General features: G+C 37.6%; 2 protein-coding genes across 5 annotated transcripts in view; one reads left to right on the forward strand and one right to left on the reverse strand.

Annotated features, from left to right (window-relative positions):
- ATL1 (atlastin GTPase 1) overlaps positions 1-10,927 on the reverse strand; it is a 71,108-nt gene extending 60,181 nt beyond the window's left edge. For 3 of the 4 annotated variants that reach the window (XM_081289981.1, XM_081289980.1, XM_081289979.1), the window contains exon 1: positions 10,837-10,927. In XM_081289981.1, coding sequence (XP_081146107.1) covers positions 10,837-10,886 — 50 coding nt within the window. In that variant the 5' untranslated portion in view covers positions 10,887-10,927. Of the gene's footprint in view, positions 1-10,213; positions 10,350-10,836 lie in introns of those variants that run through there. The other variant, XM_081289982.1, reaches the window with a different exon arrangement.
- A 13-nt stretch (positions 10,928-10,940) lies between these two features.
- MAP4K5 (mitogen-activated protein kinase kinase kinase kinase 5) overlaps positions 10,941-19,735 on the forward strand; it is a 111,951-nt gene continuing 103,156 nt past the window's right edge. The window contains exon 1 of the mRNA XM_081289989.1: positions 10,941-11,078. Coding sequence (XP_081146115.1) covers positions 10,971-11,078 — 108 coding nt within the window. The 5' untranslated portion in view covers positions 10,941-10,970. The remainder of the gene's footprint in view (positions 11,079-19,735) is intronic.

Below are 19,735 nucleotides of genomic sequence, written 5' to 3' on the forward strand. Positions count from 1 at the left end.
CTGAAATTATTTTATTTATGTTCTAGGACTGAATAAATATGTGGTGCATAATGAGAGGGGTCATGTTTAATACCGGAAGTAAAGCATAATAAGGAAGAAGAAAGAAAGAAGATAGAATGAACTTTATGGTATTGAATTGGAAGCTGAGGTATTAAATAAAATGCAAATAACTCAATTTTTTAAAATAGGCAAAAGATTTAAATAGGCATTCATCCATAGAAGACATACAAATGGCCATAAAGACATGAAAAGATGCTCAACATCTTTATTTATTAGCGAAATACAAATCAAAATCACAATAAGATACCATTTCATTGCCTACTAGGTTAACTGTAGTCAGAAAGACAACAACAAGTGTCGATGGTGGTAGGAATAAAAAATGGTGCAGTCACTTTAGAATACAGTCTTGTAGTTATTCAAAAAGTTAAACAAGGGATTAACATGACCTAGGAATCATATATATATATGATATATATATATATATATATATATATATATATATATATATATATATATCATATATATATATATATCTCAAGGAAATTACAAAATATGTCCACACAAAAACATGCACAGTAAGTTCATAACAAGATTAATAATAATATTCAAAGATAGAAACAACCCAAATTCTAAATAACTAATGAATGGGAAAACACAGTATGGTATATATTCATGTACCATAATATTACTTGGTCATAAAAAATTAAGTACTAATATATGCTACAACATGGATGGGCCTGGAAAATATTATGCCAAGTGAAAGAAGCCAGCCACAAAGACCACAAATTGTATGATTTCATTTACATGAAGTTCCTAGAATAGGAAAATCTACATATACAAAAAGGAAGCTAATTGTTACTTAGGGCTGATAGGCATAGTATGGGATACTGGGGAGAAATTAGAGCATAAAAATTGCTGAATTGTACAACTTAAATTGTGAATTGTATGGTACTTGAATTATATCTTATAAAGTTTTTTTAAGTCAAACATCAAGTTTATTTTCAATTAAAAACAATATTCCTCCATATGTATTAAGTACTCTTCCTCTTCCTTCCTTCTCTAAAATGTTAATCCATAAATTATTCTTTCCCTTCTGTGTCTTCAATTATTTTTTCTTCTGTTGGCTCCTCTAAGTTGCTCATTTTATCCTATCATAAGTAAAGGGCTTCCAGAAGGGAAGTCTAGTAAAGCACAGGAAGGGACAGGGGAGGAGGACTGGAAGGAGACAGGGAGGGAAAGGGAAGGAAGGAAAAGGGAGCAGAAACTGAAATAGAATTCCACACATGAGTTTCTCAGGATGAATACAAATACTATGTATAACTATAAAGCCCTAATTAAAAAAAGTAAAGGGCTCCCTTAATCAGGAGTTTCTAGTAGTTGATGCCCCCATTTGTTCCCTCCCTCTATAAGTAGCAAAAATATTTATATCAATCGAATGTTTTGGGATGTACCTCAAACCAGCTTAAACAAAATGGAGGATACTTACTCTCATATATCATCTCTTCTCAAATATCATTGACTTACCATGTTCCACCTAGTTAATAAATATACCAGATATGTAACTAAAATTTAGGGTGCCTAATATAAAAGGGGGAAAAGATATTGGGAAATAACCATGTCTAAGCACAGACCAATCCAGAAAAGGTAAAGCATCCTCAGTGCATTGGATTCTATTCTACTGCTGGCTTCTCTCATAGTTTCAAAACAGCATTTGCATTCCAGTCTTTAGAGGCAAGTAGCCACACCTAAACAGAAAAAGGCATGTCTGTGTCATGAGCACCTTGATAAGGGCAAGAGAAGCCTTCCTGGGAACATGCTGACAGACTTTTCCTTCTGGTCACTGTCTAGAATTGTCCAATCCTAAAGTATTTATTGAATAAGAGGAATGAGGCTAGACTCAAATTTATCCCCCAGGATGGAAGAATGTCTCAGTGTGAAGTCATGAAGGACATGACCATTGGAAAAAAGTCAATCAAGCTGAGGTTCAAATAGTAAAGAAAGAGGAGAAAAGGTAGTTATTGGGCCCATAGCCCATGGTAATAATTATAGCTTCCATTTTCCTTATTACCTTCTACTAATACCTCATCTGGTGAACTGACCCAAACTTCTCTCCTATAGTCTCTAAGTCCTTAGTGACCTTATCTTTACTGGGTTGCAGCAAGTTCCCAGTATCCAATAATAGTAGACATGTGACTACTAAGAAGCACCCTCTTTATTGCCTTTGTGGAGCAAGACCAATTTCCCTGTGATAACTAGGATCAATCACCCTGATTAGTACAATGACCCCCCTCTCTAATTATTGGTTCAGTGGTCTGAAGGCTCCAAAATGGCCAGGTGGTAAGTTGAACTTCCTACTTAACAGATTAATAACTGTGTTATCTGTTATAAGTGTCTGTTCCTTGGACACTAGGGTCTTTAAACCCAGCAAGCTCCAAGACTGTAGAGACACAAATTCAAATTATTAGGAATAATAGATGAGTCATTCCGACATTTACCCCTTAGTTCCCAGGCTCATGCATACTGAATATGGGGGAAATGGCAACATAAAGTGACTACTAGGATTAATTCCTATACCATATCTTCACAGGAGTTCTCTCTCATATAGCAATACAACTGATTCTTCAGCAGACCTTTCCTCCATTCTATCTAACTAGCTACTTCTTAAGTGATGGGTTTGGGGTAAAATCAACTGATTCCATGAACGTAATCATGGTGCCACAATTTCCCCAGAGTAAAATCAGTTTCTTTCTCAAAGATCCTGCTGTTTGTGACACCTGGTGATGAATAAGGCACTCTAGAAGTCCATGAATTGTGGTGCTGGTAGTTTATAGACAGGGAAGGTAAATTGCTCTGCCCTCCATAGAAGGGATCTAATGTAATTAAATTTCTACCATATGGTTGATAGATCATACTGGGGACAATATCATACTGGAGTCTGTGCAATGACTTTTTCTATAAGCAGTTCAAACACTCTGCAGTAGCAGTAATTGAATTATACATGGCAAGCAGAAGTCCATGTTGTTGAATCTACTCTTATCCTAAATTCCTATTGCCATATAGACTCATTAAGCAAGCACTAGAGTGACTGGGTAAAGAGGCTCACTGGCATCCATAGGACAGATCATTGTACATAACTGATTAATAGAATACATGTCCTGTGGTGGGGAGCAATGTACTTCATAAATATTTTCACATTCTGGGCAATTTTGAAAATCCATCCATAATACCTTTCTCAATGACTTTCTTACTGCAAATCTTCTTCTTTCCAAGTCATTGACCAACCTATTAGCTACTAAGCATAAATCATTATAGATTTATACCTCAGGCCAACTCTTCTCCTAACAAAGAGGACAATTAGATGCATTATTCAAAGTTATATCCACTGGGAGAATTTCTCTTCATCACTATCTCTCAGGATCACTCAATTATGGAATGGGGCCATAATTCAGTGGCTGGCTACTTCAAGCTGGTGCTCACATATCATGAGCCAGGCTAGAACTTTTTCTTCTTCAGCTAAATGTTCATGAGCCCCTTAAGGAAATAAGATCATGTGCAGGGTTTTTGTTTTTTGCAGTACTGGAGATTGAATTAAGGGGTGCTTTACCACTAAGCTACATCCCCAGCCCTTTTTATTTTATTTTAAGATGGTCTTGCTAAGTTACCCAAGCTGGCCTTGAACTTCAGCATTCTGAGACTCTTGGAATACAGATGAGCACCATTATATTATACCTGGAAGGTACAGTGTTTTTAAAAGTATCTAGGATAGTTGCTACTTCCTACTTATCAGATCCTATTTGCATAATGCCATCAAAATAATAGACTATCATGATGTTCTGGTGGATATCAAGGAAACAAAGGTCCCTCTGAAATGATACTCTATCACAGAGCAGAAAAAGTAAGACAATGATAATGCTATCAAAGTCATAGAAAGGTAAATTGCTTCTGATTAGTTCAGCTGATGGGAATTGGGAAAAAAAAATTCTGGGTTTCAGGTCAACGGCTATATTCTAGGTGCCAAGGGTTGTACTGATTTGCTGTAGAAAATATCCTACATGTAGAACTACAAATATGATTGGTTTTAATGTTTGATTAATTTTTTAATAATCCCCATTTTTCCAAAGCTAATTCAGCGATTTGATATGATTTGAATGTGTCCTTTAAAGTTCATGTGTTCTAAACTTAATCCCTAACATAACAGTATTGAAAGGTGGGACTTTTAAGAGAAAATTAGATAATGAGGGCTCTGCCTCATATATGGCTTAATGCTGTTATCTTGGGAGTGGGTTCCTGATAAAAGGATGAGTTTGCTCCTCTCTTCCCCCCTCAAATTTGCACAGACTAGCAATCTCTTGCCCTTCTGCCTACTAAGGGATAAAACAGAACTAAGGCTTTTACCAGATGCTGGCATCTTGATGTAGGACTTCCCAGCCTCCACAACTGTGAGAAATAAATTTCTTTTCTTTATGAATTTTCCACTGTTTTAATAGCATAAAATAAACTAAGACACTATTGCATAAGCCAAACAGATACATTAAAAGATAAAGATTTTTATCTTTCAGATTGTTAATGGTAGCACTAATATATAATTTCCCAGTGATAAAGTATAATTTCAATTTTATACTTAGACACATCAATTATAGTAGTCTTGAGGAATGTGACTTCTGCATTCCTTAGTTCATAATCATAAACAACATGTCAGGTTTCTATTCCCACATACATTTTGGAACTGGAAAACTATTCCCAGAATGGATCTTTAATTCCACTGGACTCTATAATAAAATGGATCTGAATCAAGAAAATACTTGACTTTTTAAAATCCCTACTCTGATCACTAGAATAATTCTGGTGTTATCTTGAGACTGCAGAGGTTATTTTCAGTGCCAATATCTATCTATTCAGAAGGTATGAAAATTGCATATTCCTCAGTTCACAATCATCCTGGTAAATCCATTGGTTCCTCTGGAAATGGCCACAGGGAAGGTTTTCTTTCTATACTTGCCTGCACTACAGGATCCTTCCTCAAAGGAGTATGGCCTCTCTTTTAATTAAGGGATTCCAGGTTTGTGAACTGATTTAAGACCAGGAATTGGATAATATGTCTTGAATCTCTGGAATAGTGACTTCATTTAGGTTTCTGCCCATCAATCCTAGAATTTTTTCTTTACATATATAAAGCAGTGCTTAAGCATGCTTTTTTAGAAACTTGGGAATCCATCCTATAGTCTTGCAATCAAATATCTTGAATATCTTTTCTTCATGAGGATCATCACAGTAATTGTACTGAACATGTCTTGATAGTTATGTCACCTGACTTTTACCATTATCTCAATATTTCACAGTGACATTATCATCTCCAACCTATTGAAAAGAGTCACATTTTCTGTGCCCCCCCCCACTCAATATCTTGATGAAAGCAAGTTTTATGGACTCTCCTAGAGATGGAATGAATAAACATGACTAAGCATGATGCACATAATAGAATAAATCCAACATTCCCATCTTCCTGAACCTTTAGATTCCTTACTCTCAGTATGAGAAATTCTGGCATCTCAAGCAGAATAGACTGTAAGCTATTATTAATTAAAAGCTTCAAGAACCCACTTAGAAGGATTCTCAGATGCTCAACTCAATACATAAAATCTGAATTTCAGGTAAGTATTTGGTAAGATCCTATAACATCTTCAGTGTACAAGCATTCTCCTCCAAGACCAGGCCTTGGGCTTCTCCATCCTGGCTATGCTGAAGCTCTAACTCTTGTTCAGAGTTCTCATCCTCATTTATCTCTGCTCAGATGCCTACATCCCATGTCAAAGAGTCCCAGATCTCCACTAGTACCCTTACTTTAGCATAATAGAACTACTTCTCACATTTAATTGACACTACAACTCCAAAGCCTGTATAGTCAGACCCTGAGTTTGATCCTCAGCCATTTCTGCTTGGCAACTATGAGAGATAATGAATTTCTTCAAAGCTGTCAAAGAAACTTTCTGGTTTTCTACTCATGCCTCATGGGATCCAAGTTGTTTCTGTGTGTGTGTGTGTGTGTGTGTGTGTGTGTGTGTGTGTGTGTGTGAGAGAGAGAGAGAGAGAGAGAGAGAGAGAGAGAATGAATGTGTGTGTTCTCACCAAAGCAGTGAGAATAGCCAAATGACACTACAATTTTAGTAATTATGACTATCAAAGCTGTTAAGTGCTAGACATTGAACTTTCAATACTGTGTCCTCCATTGGCATGCCATTTCTTGTCACTACTAATAGATATTTAAATACCTGTGATGCCACTCCATACTATAGACTACCATTGTTCCATTTTCCTAGGCCAAGAGTTTATACAGGCAATTGTCAGCTATAGAACACCACTCCTGAAAGCTATCTTGAGGTTTTTTTCTAATACTATTTGCAATTCATGTAACTGTACTAATCACAGGTCTGGGAAGAAAGAGATAATACAGAAAGAGAATCTAATGAAAGGGCTGTTTATAAAAATGAGGACAGGGTTAAGGGAACCAACAAGAGATAATGAAGCACCTTGAGACTAACAACAGTGGAAAACCATTATCATCTTACCTATCTTCAAAAGGAGAACTTGTCAGAATCCTGAAAGAGCTATGTATCTGTAGGACAGGGCACAACCAGCCATGGTGTCCTCCTCTGCTCCCAGTTCTAGTGTATGTGAGGAACACATACACTTTAGGTACTGCTTCTGAACATTTCACTTATTTTATTTAATTTAAATTTTTATTTATTTATTTTTGTACCAGGGATTGAACCCAGGGGCATTTAACCATTGAGCCACATCCCCAGACCACTGTTTAAATTTTATTTTGAGTTAGGGTTTCATTAAATTGCTGAGGGCCTTGCTACATTGCTGAGGCTGGCTTTGAACTTACAATCATCCTGCCTCTCCAGAGCCACTAGGGTTACAGGTGTACATATTTCACCTATTTTAATGTGAGAAAACAATAGAAACAGCAGCTTCTTAACATATCCAAAGATCAATTCAAGCTGTATTAAAAAATTAAATGTGCAGAATTTTCCTCACCTCTTCTTAAAGCTCTCAAAATGACTGAATCCTGATTCTAAATAAGATACATATTCTATTATTCTTCAGAACAAAATATAAGAATTTTCCTATACTTTGAAAATATTGTTTTAGCCTTAACAGATAATTGGTAATAAAAAGGACAGTTTAATACCATCTGTATGAAAATCCAAATCATAATTGTGGTAACATCTTCCAACATTAAATTAATTCATATTTAACAACTCCGTGGAACAGTCAGTTCAGTCACATAAAGTTACATTTTGCAAATAGTTTATGTTGGAAGGTTCATCAAAAGATTATATTACTTAGGGCTTGGGTTGTAGCTCAGTGGTAGAGCACTTGTCTATCATGTGTGAGGCACTGGGTTGGATTCTCAGCACTGCATATAAATAAATAAGTAAATAAAATAAAGGTCCATCAACAACTAAACAAAAATATAAAAATAGAGAGATTATATTACTTAAACCTATATGTTCCATAGACTAAAAATATTGTCCTCCTTATACTCTGCCAATCACACTTGAAGGTTTTTTTTTTCCATAGATTTTTTTTTTAAAGACAGAGTGAGAGAGGAGAGAGAGAGAGAGAGAGAGAGAGAGAGAGAGAGAGAGAGAGAGAGAGAGAGAATTTTTAATATTTATTTTTTAGTTCTCGGCGGACACAACATCTTTGTTGGTATGTGGTGCTGAGGATCGAACCCGGACCCCACGCATGCCAGGCGAGCGCGCTACCGCTTGAGCCACATCCCCAGCCCCACACACTTGAAGGTTTTAATTGGCCATTTTCTATTGGATGATGAATTGTGAACTTTAGCTATATGGATAATAAAAATATTATGAGCTCAATTTTTTCTATTGTTTAGCCTTGGCTAAAGTTGAACTTGAAACTAGAGGCTACAAATTACAATTAGCACTTTACTGAAGAACTTGGAAAGAAGGAAAAAACAGTTTAGAGTATAGAGCAAACCATGACAGTTCGTTATATGGATAAGACTAAAAGCTAAATATTTACAGGCCAGATATTATGAAGACACATGTGATAACTAATTTGGGATGAAGAACTTATTAAACCATATTTATTCTTATTCCATATGTTATCATTATAAAATTGGGTAGTTTGTAAGAGTTTCTTTACAATGTTAGTTAAAATGGTTTATTTTATATCACTTTCAATCTTGAAATTACATGCTTCATTATTTAAGACCTAAAATTAAGTTACTCACTATACTTTTATTATAATGAAATTGAATTTTTCTACCAACCATCCCACATCATTGATCTTGTTAAAATTAACTCAGTCAGTATTAAAAAAATCTTTAAAATTCTTTTGGAGTTAGATTAAGCAAATGTTTTCCTCTTTGCATCATTTGTGGTACAAGTAAAAATGATGATTATAGCAGACAAATTTTTAAACCACCGCATAGAATCTTGGCTTTTTCCATGCTATCCGCTTCTGGGTTGATAGATAAAGCATATGGATCTGCAATTACTGGCAACATAAAATATCTGCACTCCAGAGTCTTATTGAAGCCTATGACCTCAAACTTTTTATTGACTAATTCATTTTAAATATTGTGTATCAAGAATAACATGCTTAAAGGAATGTCAGAAGAATATTTATTCTTGTCTCAAACCAGGCATTCAGAACTTCCACTTTATGAAGGCTCATGAGATAAATCTTTCTGAAGTCTTAGCATCAGGAAAAGTTGTGCCTCTCCATCAACTGGTTCATCTTAATCTCAAAAACATTATAAAACCCTCTTCTTTGGTCCATATGTTGCATTGTTCTGGTTTCCCATTTTCCCCTCTTTAACTCATGCCAGTTTCCCCGCTTACCTATTTTTATACAAGATAAAAATAAGTATATAATTTCTGTATGCTGTTTGAAATTCTCTGTGGAATAATGCAGTTATAAATAAGAATAAATACAGTTCAGACTGGAGAAAGGATCAATCCAATAGGGCTGTGTGTGTGCCTGCACAGCAATGGGCTGGGAACCCAAAATGAATCTAGGACAGTAAATAAGTACTAAGTTACCAATAGAACATGTGAAGAGGTTTTCAGTCATTGAAGCCAAAAGTATGTGCCCACCAAAACAAGTGCCAAGAATCTTTGAAAGAAGGAACTGTTCTTCAACAATTTTTTTTTCAGATGCAGCAAACACATAGGCTTTGTCCATGGAGCATGTAAGTCTAGGCTTACTTATATTCACTAAATAAGTGCCCTTTATGCATGAGGCACAAGAAAATACATATATTCCCTGTTCTGTTAAGGTGTGAATTTAATTTCTACATTATACAATTGATTATATTGTCAACAATAAGGAGTATAATTCCCAAGAACAGAATTGAATTGTACGTTCAAAGTGCCATGTCATCATCTGCAAATTTTTCTTTGGGGATTTTTCAGTCAGTAAATGCAGTGGCTGAATGTTATCTGGTTTTTCTATTGAAAATCTCTATTGGGCTCCAGAAATAACATTACCAGTATGAAGCCGGTAACTTTATTTCTACCTTCAGAACGAGATTGGAACTGAAACTGCAAAACAGTTTGTGAAATATCAGCCAAATTACTCCCCTCAACTCCTGTTCAGTACTCTGTGCGTTGTAAAGTATTTTAAAACCTCTTATAATTGATTAACCCTCTTTACAATCCTATAAAACCCTTGATAACTCTTTCAGGTGCAAAATCTTACCCGCTTCAAGCTAAGATAAGGATGTTGAGATGTTGCCAGATACAATGTCTTGTCCCAGATCACTTACTGAGGAAGTGGCAGAGCCAGCAGTTTGTTTTAGCCCTTACAGAACTTCTGATATCATTAAAAATGCAATACTGTCATTGTGCCCCACAAGGACATAGGCCTTTGAAACTTCCTAGAAACTGAGACTTTCAGAAATGTCTCAGAAAAAAAAAAAACTTCAGTAAAGGACAGGTTGTGTAGGTGAGCAGTGCAGCCTCAAACTGGTACCACTAGGAATGGTTTGCAAAACCGGAAGGTGCAGTAGGGTGTGCCGCGGCTGAGTTAACCAGGCACTTCCCCACCTCCTTCCCCACCGCCCCACAGCCTGGTTACTTCTGGCCCAGTGTCCTCAACGTACCTTTTATTGAAGTGCGTTTCCATTGCCCTCGTACCCACCCTTCTCCCTCGGCCCGTCACTGTCCAAGTTTACCTGACGAATCTGGGGACGGTTCGGTGATTTCCCGGGAGGTGTCCCTAATCTCTGTGAGCAGGAGAGAAAATCCAGGCTCCGAAAAGACGTGCTGGGCTGGGGGGCGCGGCGGCGCGGTCGAGGGTGTCGTGCCCTCTACAGGCCTCAGGGCGGCACTCTGGTCCCGCGGCCAGCGCGCTCGGGCGGGCCGCTGGGCGCCGACCCACGCTGGCCGGGAACGTGTCTCTCGGTGACGCAGCCCCGGGTGGGGAACGTGGTGCGGCGGCGGCGACAGTACGCGCCTCCTCGGTCTTGGAGAGGACGCGCGCTGCAACCGGCGGGTGGCCGCAGCAGCGCGAGACCCGGAGCGGCAGGCCGGCGCAGGGACAAGGACGCGGGCGCCGTCGAGGAAGTAGGGCCTGGACGCGGCGTTCAACAAAGAGCCCCTCTCAGGTACCGAGCCGACCCGGGGCCCGCGGACGGCAGGCCGGACCGGGCAGCGGCGGGCGGCCGGGGAGGGGGAAGGGCCGCGGCGCGAATGGGGCTACGAGGCGACCGGATCCATCCCGGCCCGCTAGTCCTAGACTCCCGCGGGACCGAAGGGAAGGCGCTGGGCCGCCCCGGGTCGGAGCCGCGATGCCTACCCTCCTTTGCTCGTCCCTTGTGCAGGCGGAGCTGCGGGCTGAGGCTCCATGTTGGGAAGCGGCGCCGCTCGTCCTCGTTAGCGGGAATCGGGGCGCCTCAGGCAGAGCCGGCGGGGGCCGGGCCCTGAGCGAAGATGGAGGCCCCACTGCGGCCTGCCGCGGACATCCTGAGGCGGAACCCGCAGCAGGACTACGAGCTCGTCCAGAGGGTCGGCAGCGGCACCTATGGGGACGTTTACAAGGTGAGGCCGGGCGGTCGGCCGGGTCCGGGAATAGGGACGCCTCTGGCCAAGTATGGGGAGCCGGGAGGATGCTTTTATTGTTGCATCTTGGGGAGGAAGCGACCCGGGTTCCTTTTACTCTGTTCAGAGCACCCTCAGTTCATGGCTCAGGACTGTTGCTACCAACAGACAGAACTAACCACACTTGAAACCGCGATGTACTTTTTTGTGGTTTTAAAGCGTAGTTATGGTAGTGAAGACTGTTCCAGCGTTAGCATGGACAATCCTTCGTGGAAGGTGGTGAGACAGGAAAGAATATTGACATTAAAATGTCTGCATTAAAAAAAAAAACACACAATAAAACTTGTTTTAATGAATGAGCTTGGCTTTAAAAAAAAAAGCCATATGAAACCCTGTCTCTAGATTGTAACTGTAAGCAGTCTTATATTGAGTAAAAAATGACGTGTGTTACAAACATCATCTCATGTAGAAAGATGCTTTTTTTTTTGGTAGAAGTTTTATCATATGTATATGATGATTTGAAATATGATATTAACTTACTGGGGTTTTTTCCTACTTTTAGCAGTTCCTCTCTTTGGGATTTACAACATCTCATAACCATGAATGGATAAGAACTGGTGTCTTTTTATTATACACTTGTATTTCTTAAGACAATTGGTGAGGGTGAGTTACTCTGAGTTTAGGATTAAAAAAAAATGTAGAGAAGCAAATCAGTTTCTTAAGTCATGTGAGTTTTTGAAGGGTTGAAAGGAAAGGAATTGAGATTGCTTTTTGTTCTGTTTCAAAAAGGGAACATTAATGCAACCCATATAGGTTAACTCATATATTGCATATAAGTTAAGGAAGTTTCTTTGCTTTGTATATTAGATTCTGATCATGTGATTCATAGCCCATTATTCCGCACAGCAATCCTGCATATAACTGAATTGGCCTTGTGTCATGAGAGAATTAACTAGTAAATTCTTCTGGGTTATGTTGTTGTTTTGCACAGGTGGGAATATGGAAGGAAAACATCTCTTCTTCCTACTTATTCGCTATTAATTTCCTCCTTATTAATAGTAACAATTCAAGGTGGTGCAAGGTAGCTCCAGCACTGCTTTATTCTACTGAGATGAACTCTAATGAATAGGTTTTTCTATTCCTTAAACAAGCATTTGGATCTTTATAGTATGTTCTTTTTTTTTTTTTTTGAATGTCTAATATTTATTTTTAGTTTTCGGCGGACACAATATCTTTCTTTGTATGTGGTGCTGAGGATCGAACCCGGGCCGCACGCATGCCAGTTGAGCGCGCTACCGCTTGAGCCACCTCCCCAGCCCTATAGTATGTTCTTTATAGTATACCATGTTCCAGGTACTGGGTTGATGAATTGCGAGCAAGGTCCTTATGAATATCTTTGAATTCAAAATTGGCCTGATTGTAACAGAATCCTCCTCTTTATCTAAAATTAGATATAGTCAGTTCTTAATTGTTTATCCACAGCTCTTTTGTGGAATTCCTTCTTTTAAAATTGAAATTCCTGTTTGCCTTCTTAGTCCTGTTTTTTTTAGTCATCTTTGTCTTATGATTCACTATGTTTTAGAACAGTTCAGTTCATGTTAATTATACAGTAGTGTAAATTCCAATTCTTACATATTTTTTCTTTTCTCTACTACAAGAAAATTTGAAGAGAGTGTTTTCCCCACAAAGATCCCAAGATCTCCACCTTTTTTCTTTGTGGATACAGCAACTAAAGCAACTATCTGGTGCAAGATTTTGTTCTTGCCAGGGAAAATAAAGATTATATTAAAGGGACAGGACTTTTTACTCTGGTGTCTCCCTGTTTTGTGTCTCTCTTTCACAACTCCTAACCAGAGAATCCAAGACTAAACATTTGTCACACCCCACCTTCACACCCTGCCACTGCCCCCACAGTCCTCTGCCTTCACAATCATGCTCACACTTATATGTGTTTTGTACTCTAGGCCAGCCTGTGTTTGTAAACATCCTTAACACATCCATGTCTCCTTATCTTTGGCTTTTCTTTATTCTAATCACCTGGAATCATCTCCTTCTGCTATTTCCATTGGTTGCTATATTTCCTATGCATGAAAGCCTTACTCAAATTCCCCAACAAGCCCCAAACACTATGTGCTGTTTCTTAAACATAATAAGCATCTTCCCACTTCTGGGCCTTTGTTCTTGCTATTTCTTCTACTCAAAGTATTCTTCCTAGATAGCTACATGACTTGATTCTTTTCTTCCTCTTTTTTTTAAAACACCCTTTCCATCTTTTTTCCTACTTTATTATTATTAATTTTTGTATTTACCACCATCTAACATATGTTTTACTCATTTTCTTTCTCTTTTTTTAAAAATATTTTTTGTCAATGGACCTTTATTTTACTTATTTATATGTGGTTCTGAGGATTGAACACAGTGTCTCACACATGGTAGGCAAGCACTCCACCACTGAGCTACTACCTCAGCCTTTCATATTTTCTTATCTATCTTGGTCCACTAACATACTCCGGGAAGGTATGTTTGTCTTGTTCACTGCTCTGTCTCTAATAGCATCTAGGATTATGCCTGGCACAGAGTAAGTGCTTTCTAAAACCTTGGTGAATGAATAAATGACTTAGTGATTCTGTCACCTAGTTCTCTGAGCATCTGCTTTTGACGTCACAACAGTTAAGTTAGCATTTAATACTCTATTCTTGCAATGCCTTTTATGATATCCTGTTTTTATTACACATTTCAATAATTTGAGTTCTCTGAGAAAAACTATTTTATAGCATGTGTTGTGTGTCAGTGGTCTAAGTCCTGTGGAATTTTGTCAGTTTATATTTTCTCTTTAATATGTCTAAAGACATGTAATATACGGATGGTAGTGCTAAATTTTTTAAGTACTAGGCAGGGTGATTCTGCTATTTATTATTGTGCTTGTGATAATCTGAGAATACTAGGAAGTTTTAAAAAATATTTTCAATCCATAATACAAACTGGTAAAATAATTACAGGAAAGAATAATGAAGTTAATTAATCACTACTGTACTTGATATTACCCCACTTTTTTTTACACTTGAAAAATATCATGCAGCAGGAGTTTTAAAAAGACTAACTTTGAGACTCTCTGTAAATTATTTTTACATTGTTTAAAACCACAGATCCCTTGTGAAGCTCCTGTCTTTCCAGAGAATCCTCAAGAGGGGAAACTTCAATCTTAAACTGGCTGTTCCTTGGTTGAAAGAAGAGGAATGTAAAGATTGTTGTAGATAAATAGACTAAATCAGTGAGGGCAACAGCAGGAAATGGTGGAGGGGAAAGAAACAAAGAGAAAAGGAATGTGGTAGATGATGGATGGATTAAATTTCAACTGAGCAAATTTTATTTATAATTACTGTAAAATTTTAAATGTGCTAATAGGAAGGGAAACCCTGGAGATTTAGTGTCTCTACTACTGTACACAGTGATACAGTGATGGAGAACAATTGTTGTATTTTGTTAACAGTCACATCAACAGTGCATGTCATTTGGGCAGTCATTATTTGGTTTTTGTACTGTGTTATTTCCAGCCTAGAGTTCATAAAAATTCTAGGAATCTTTTTCTTTCTTTCTTTCTTCCTTCCTTTCTTTCTTTCTTTCTTTCTTTCTTTTTTTTTTTTTCTTTTAAGTGGGCAATTCCATGTATTTTTACTTTTTTTAACTTTTTTTTTTTTGTGTGTGTGTGTGTGTGTGTTCGTGTGTGTAGTGCTGGGGATTGAACCCAGGCCTTGTGCATGTGAGGCAAGCACTCTATTAACTGAGCTACATCCCCAGCTGTATTTTTACTTTCATTGCTTTTTTCTGATTGATTATAAAGTTTGACATGAGTAGTTCCAGGAGAACAGGAATGTCTCTTGTACATCACTGTTCTGTGGCAAGCACATAGATGCTTAATAAGTATTGGTTGAATAACATTGGTGGTAGAAAATTACCCAAAATAAACAGTTAATAATTTAATATCATTTATTTCAGGCTTTTTTCTAAATGTTTTTAAATCAGTGTTTTCAAAATGGTGTTTGTATTTAATTTGTGAAAGGAATCATGGTGTTAGTGCCTTTTTCTACTTGATTGGAATGGCCAACATTTTTTGCTAGTCATTGAATGTTTTTCAAAAATACTGTTTTTGAGGGATCCATTGAGTGAACCTTTATTTAATCTTTCTAGGTTTCACATTTGCTATTTCTAATTTTTTAAATATATATATATATTTTGGTTGTAGTTGGACACAATACCTTCATTTTATTTATTTATTTTTATGTGGTACTGAAGATCGAACCCAGGGCCTCGCACATGCTAGGGGAGTGCTCAACCACTGAACCACAACCCCAGCCCTGCTATTTCTAATTAAAAAAAAATTTTTTTAATTGTAGATGAACTCAATACCTTTATTTATTTATTTACTTTTAATGTGGTTCTGAGGATCGAATCCAGTGCCTCACACATGCTAGGCAAGCACTCTACCACTGAGCCACAACCCCAGCCCCTGTTATTTCTAATTTTTAAGATTTTTTTTTTTTTTTTTGCAGCTAATATAATCTGTGTAGAAATCTCTGTCATGTAGTCTTATGCTTCTGTGGGTTCCTCTAGATGCTAGATGAGCTAAGTCTACTGTAATGAATTCCTCCTTTATATGTGCCCTTTCTTTCTCTCCCTCAAACCAATAGTCACAATTTTGGAATGACTTTAGGCACTATGAAACATACTCCATGATCCCTTGTAAGGAAACAAAGCTTGATACATCACAGCATTCCTGTAAGCATCCATTCATTTAAGAAATATTTATTGAGTGCTGACTGTGTGTTAGGGTATGGAGATGCAGACATGAGAAAGAGAAAATACACTATCAACAAGGAACATATAATTTTGTCAGGAAACAGACATGTAAACAGTCATAATTTGTTAAGTGCTGCCACAGAAGTGGAAAAATTGCTTGACTCTGTTTATTAGGGATGAGAGAAGGAGGGAGAGCGAACCAGGAAAGATTTACAGAAAAAAAAGGACAGTAATTGAATTTTTAAAAAATGCAGGGTAGTTTCTAGGTGGACAAGATGGGAGAAGATATTCCAGACTGTGAGAATGGTATGTGCAAACACCTGGAGGCCTGAGAAACCATGATGAGTTTTGAGTGATATACATCTTCATTCCAGATTCCATGTGACCAAACCTGATGGAGATGTCTAAATGGAGAACAAAAGCTGTTTCCTGGCAGGAAAAAACCAGATAATGGACCTCATATGTCATGTCAAAAAATTTGGCCATTTTCCTGTAGACTGAAGAAACATTTGAGATGGAAATCTTTCTTGGTGTAGAGCATGGATTATAAAGAGTGGCTAGAAGTATAGAACTCAGCTTCTAAATAATCTATAAATACTTATGTAAGCATAAACTTAGGCACTGATACAGGAGATGAAAGAAAGGGATGGATCTGAGTTATGCTTACAAGATGATCAAAAACACCTGGGGATCAGTAAGATGGGTAATTGATGGTGTTTAGAATTTCTGGCTTGGGTAACTCAATTTGTGTTATCAGCAAAGTTAGGAAATACCAAATTTGTGGGTTCTGGATTTTTGTGTTTGGTTTTGGACATAGGTAATGTCTAAGTGCGTGTCTGTTAGGCAGTAGGAAATGTCACTCTGGACTAGGGGTATATGTTTAAGAGTCATCTTTACTTTATTGGGTATATCTGTGACATATAGATGAGGTCACCCAGGAGAGTTTATAGAAGAGCTGAAGGAAGGATATAGTCTTAGAAGGAAGAGAGAAAATAATATACTGAAGGTTTCTGAGAAGAAACAAAGGAACCAAGTTTTAAGAGCTCATCTGTATCATCTCCTGCCTTCATTCTTATTCCTATCTGCTCTGACTTCATTGAGGAGCATAATCTTCCAGAAATATAAATCTGAGGTTTTGTGTCATTCCCAGAATGACTTCATTTACAGATTAAAGTCTTACTGACATACCTTTTAAGGCCCTGCTCTCCCAACACTCTAGTCAAACTGAACTTCTTCCAGTTCTGATGTGCTCTCTACTCTCTGTTCTTCAGATTTTTGCAGATACTATTTTCTTTTCCCAGAACACTCTTTTTCCTCCTTCTCTTCAGGTTTCTATTCAAACATTGCATTTTCAAGGAGGTCTTTCCTGTCCCTTTGAGAAAGTCATATCTATCTAGTGTATGTTTTCATAACTCTTATACATTTTTTAATTAATTTATTTTTTATTATTAGTTGTTCAAAACTCTTATACATTTTTAAAAAATATTTATTTTTTAGTTGTAGTTGGACACAATACCTTTATTTTATTTATTTATTTTTGTGTGATGCTGAGGATCGAACCCAGGGCCTCACACATGTTAGGCAAGTGCTCTACCACTGAGCTACAACCCCAGCCCACTCTTCTACATTTTTATCATGATACTTATTCATCAGTGATCATTTTTGCTTGTCAGTCATCCTGCTAGATTCAAACTACATGCACACAGTGATCTTGTTTACTACTGAATCAGTTGGCCTAGCATAGCACTAGCACATACTATGTGCTTAATAAATTATGTCTTGAAGAAGTGAGCAACAGGGTGGTCATGTGAGGAAGGAGTCTAAAGGGTTCAGTAAGAGTTGAGGTGTGACTTGTAAGCAAGGAAGTAGAGGGAATACAGACTGCTCCTTGAAGCAGCTTAGCTGTACCAGGAAAAAGAGGTATGTAGATATTTCTTCCCATTTCTGTTTTTTTTCCCTTTCGTTGAATGATTATAGCATTCATTTATTCCAGATAATTAAGAGAAATGCTGAGTTTAGAGAAGGACTTCTGCAAAGAAAGAAAGAAAAAGAATCTGAAGGAATTAAATGTTTAGAAAAGGTAGGAGATGAAACTTGCAGATGAGATTGTTAGGGAGGGACTACAGTAGGGAATCAATGTAAAAACCTCCCTCCCTCTCTGAAATAGAGCCTTCTGCATTGATTCCCAGCCTCAGTTATTCCCCTGTGAGCATGGTCAAATGAGGCACTTTGATGAGTGGAGAGCAGTATTGAAGAACTGGGATGACAGGGTGCAAAGGAATATTCAACATCCAACCAATTTTTATAGAGGGGCTCTTAAGTGACCAGACATTATCCTGGGAAATTCATCAAGTAAACAAAATGGACAAAATTATTGACATAAACTGGGCTTTCTAGTGGGGAAAAAGAACTTAATAGATAATTGTTGTAATATGTTAGAGAGAGATGAAAACATGATTAAAGAAGAAAAGCTGAACGTGTTTAAGTGTTTAAGGAAGATCCGGAATGGGAGAGGCAAGTTGGAAAATGAATAAGGCTGGTCAAGATAAGCCGCATTAAGAAGGTTAGATCTGAGCAAAGAAAGACTTGAAAGAGCTGAGGGAATTAGCCAAGGGGATACCTCAGTGATCAGAGGAAGTCTTAAATATCTATTTTATTGAATCTCCTGAACCTGAGCCTCAGCTAAATCGGAAGCTTTGGGGCAGGCAGAGAACTAAGATATAGACATTGCTGTTACTTCATCTCTTTGATGCACCCCCACATCTCATTGTGATTTTTCAAATTAAATTCAGCAGTTGAATGTAGTTTACCAAGTTCTGTGTCACAAAAAGTATGATTTGGTAAGCAAAGGATATGTAACTTTCTATTGTTTCTGTCCGACAGCATTCTGCAATCTTTAAGTCCCGTTAGTGGGGGGGCTGGGGTTGTGGCTCAGTGGCAGAGCACTTGCCTAGGTTCAATCCTCCTCACCACATACAAAAATAAACAAATAAAATAAAGACATGCTGTCCATTTACAACTACAAAAAAATTTTTTAAGTCCCATTAAGATTTAAATCTATCAAGATTCTTAATGGCCCCATATCAGAAATTGATAGAGAATGGATGTATGTGATACTTGTTAATCTCTGATAGCTGATACCAAAACATCACCTACTTTCTTGTTTTTTGATAGTATCACAGTTGAACTATGTCTCCTTTCTGTGTCCTAGTCATCTGACATTATGAGAGACTATTGGTTTTCATATTGGGATATGAAATATGCATAGAAACTTTAGATTTCAGCACCAATTTCCAGTGAATAACTTAGAAAAATAAGTTAATAGAAGCAAAAAGATGAAAGATCATGCTTTAAAAATCTAAAATTATGTTTTTATTAAGCAAATGGATGTCTTAATGAAAGTTATTTAAATAGAGATTGTATAAGGTTGCTATAAAATAAAATGTTTTATTAAGATGAAATGATGCTTTTTGTAGAGCACTCTTCCTCTTTCATCTTCTGCTCACGGTTCTGTTTAGCTTTGTATTTTCAGAGAGACCTTTTCTGTCCCTTAGAAGTTGTATCTTGGGCTGCGGATATAGCTCAGTTGGTAGAGTTCTTGCCTTGCATGCACAAAGCCTTGGGTTCCATCCCAGCACCACACACACACAAAAAAAAAGTCATATCTATCTGCCATATGTTTTCATAGCTCTGGTACATTTCTTATGATACTGTTTTATAAGTCATTCAGTTAAGATCTTATTTAGTATTTATTTTTCTTATAGTTCAAAAGTAGGGTTATTTTGTGACTTTCTAGAAAGAGAATGTATCCGGCATGGTAATGCATACCTGTAGTCATAGCTCCTCGGAAGGCTGAGCTG

The sequence above is a fragment of the Spermophilus citellus genome (assembly GCF_964194105.1).
Source record: "Spermophilus citellus genome assembly, chromosome: 4".
NCBI classification, from domain to species: domain Eukaryota; kingdom Metazoa; phylum Chordata; class Mammalia; order Rodentia; family Sciuridae; genus Spermophilus; species Spermophilus citellus.